A 1,571-nucleotide genomic window follows, 5' to 3' on the forward strand; every position below is an offset into this window, starting at 1 on the left:
ATGTAAGATACGTAAGAAGTCCTGAGGATGTCAAAGCTCTAGTGTCTAAGAGGCTTGTCTACTTCAGTAACAGTTTGCTTAGAAAAATGTCATTCTTTTCTATCCACAGGTACAACTTAAAGAATCTGTCAAAAGTCTTCCTGCTAAAATGAATACTGAATTAGCAGAATCTGGCTTGAACATGAGTGTTGGTCAGAAACAACTGGTGTGCCTTGCCAGGACTATTCTCAGGAAGAATCAGATATTGATTCTTGACAAAGCCACATCATACGTGGATCCAAGGTATGGAGCTGAGCCCCAGGAAATCTTGAATCTGACTTGTAAATGTGGTAAATGGAAAACATTTAGTGAATCTTCAAAATGTTTCTAACTGCTCGCTTGGCCTCATGGATATCTGTTGGTAATATTAATTCCAGAAAACAAAGGATAAAACCAAGACATGTTATATGGTGTCAATGTTGTTATGAGGCATCATAAAAGAGCTGAATTCTTAAATCCAGCTCCTGATAGTTTCAAGCAGTTTGGAGGGAAGACTAATTTTCCATCATTTTATGAAAAATAGTAAATTTCTAAGTAGACTTTTTATACTTATTTAGGAACAAGACTATATGTTAAAGTATTGATTTTTAAAAACATTGTAAAAATATCATAGGATATTTTTAGGTCTTAAGTCTGCTTTTCCTGTCTTTACTGAATTAAATCAAATTCTTTGTTTCTAGAACTAATGAGTTCATACAAAAAAGAATTCATGAGAGATTTGCCCAGTGCACTGTGCTGACCATTGCACACAGGTTGAGCAACATTATTGACTGTGAATGGATAATGGTAAGACCCTCACCATTTTAGCTATTTCCATTTATGTTCAATTTTCAATGTATCCTTCCTTGTAAAATTTGATAGGAACCTCCATTAATGTTTCTCTTACTTTCTTCTCTCATTCCTGAAAATTACTCAAGTACTTAACTATACTTTGAGAATGTACTGTTAAATAATATATCCAATAATCTTATATCTTCATATTAAAAGTTTGAGTTGTCATTTATTTATGATGGCCAACTTAAAATATTCCAAACCCAAGTTATAGCTCCATATTTTAGTGGAGTAGAACACAGTCATTTTCACTGTGTCATAGTTGTTTCAGCATTTTTGGATTCCCTTATCAAAAAAAAAAAAAATAGCTCGAACTTAGACTGCTGGGAAGTTGATGGCTAAAGTTGTAGAATGTCTCGGGAGTCCATGAGAAGAAACGGCCTGATGAGAAAAACAGTATTTTTTAACTGAAAGGATTTAATATAAGAAATGTATTACATAGAGATTAGAGGGCTAGAATCACTGGGGTAATGATTTTAGAAAGCAGCTACCATATCCTCGGATAGATCTCCAGACCTGAGAACTAGGAAGAGAGGCCCCGAAGAATTGATGCTCGGACCTCTGAGGAGAGGTCACTGCCCGGTTGCTGGCCATATTTGTAAGGGAGCAGGATGGGGCTGGTTCTCCATGTGCTAATAGCTGGAAGCTGGAGTCAGGTCCCAATGCTGAGGTGATGCTAGTAGCAGAATCAGGTAGTACAT

The 1,571-nt window shown here is 36.1% G+C and overlaps 1 protein-coding gene across 1 annotated transcript in view; it reads left to right on the forward strand.

Moving 5' to 3' along the window:
• The window catches only part of LOC104982649 (multidrug resistance-associated protein 4-like), a 350,332-nt gene that overhangs the window by 336,932 nt on the left and 11,829 nt on the right, over positions 1 to 1,571 (forward strand). Inside the window, 2 exon segments of the mRNA XM_010832083.1 lie at positions 110 to 282; positions 720 to 825. Of these exon segments, the coding sequence (XP_010830385.1) occupies positions 110 to 282; positions 720 to 825 (279 nt within the window).

The sequence above is a fragment of the Bison bison genome, unplaced genomic scaffold, assembly GCF_000754665.1.
Source record: "Bison bison bison isolate TAMUID 2011002044 unplaced genomic scaffold, Bison_UMD1.0 scf7180017864535, whole genome shotgun sequence".
Taxonomy (NCBI): domain Eukaryota; kingdom Metazoa; phylum Chordata; class Mammalia; order Artiodactyla; family Bovidae; genus Bison; species Bison bison.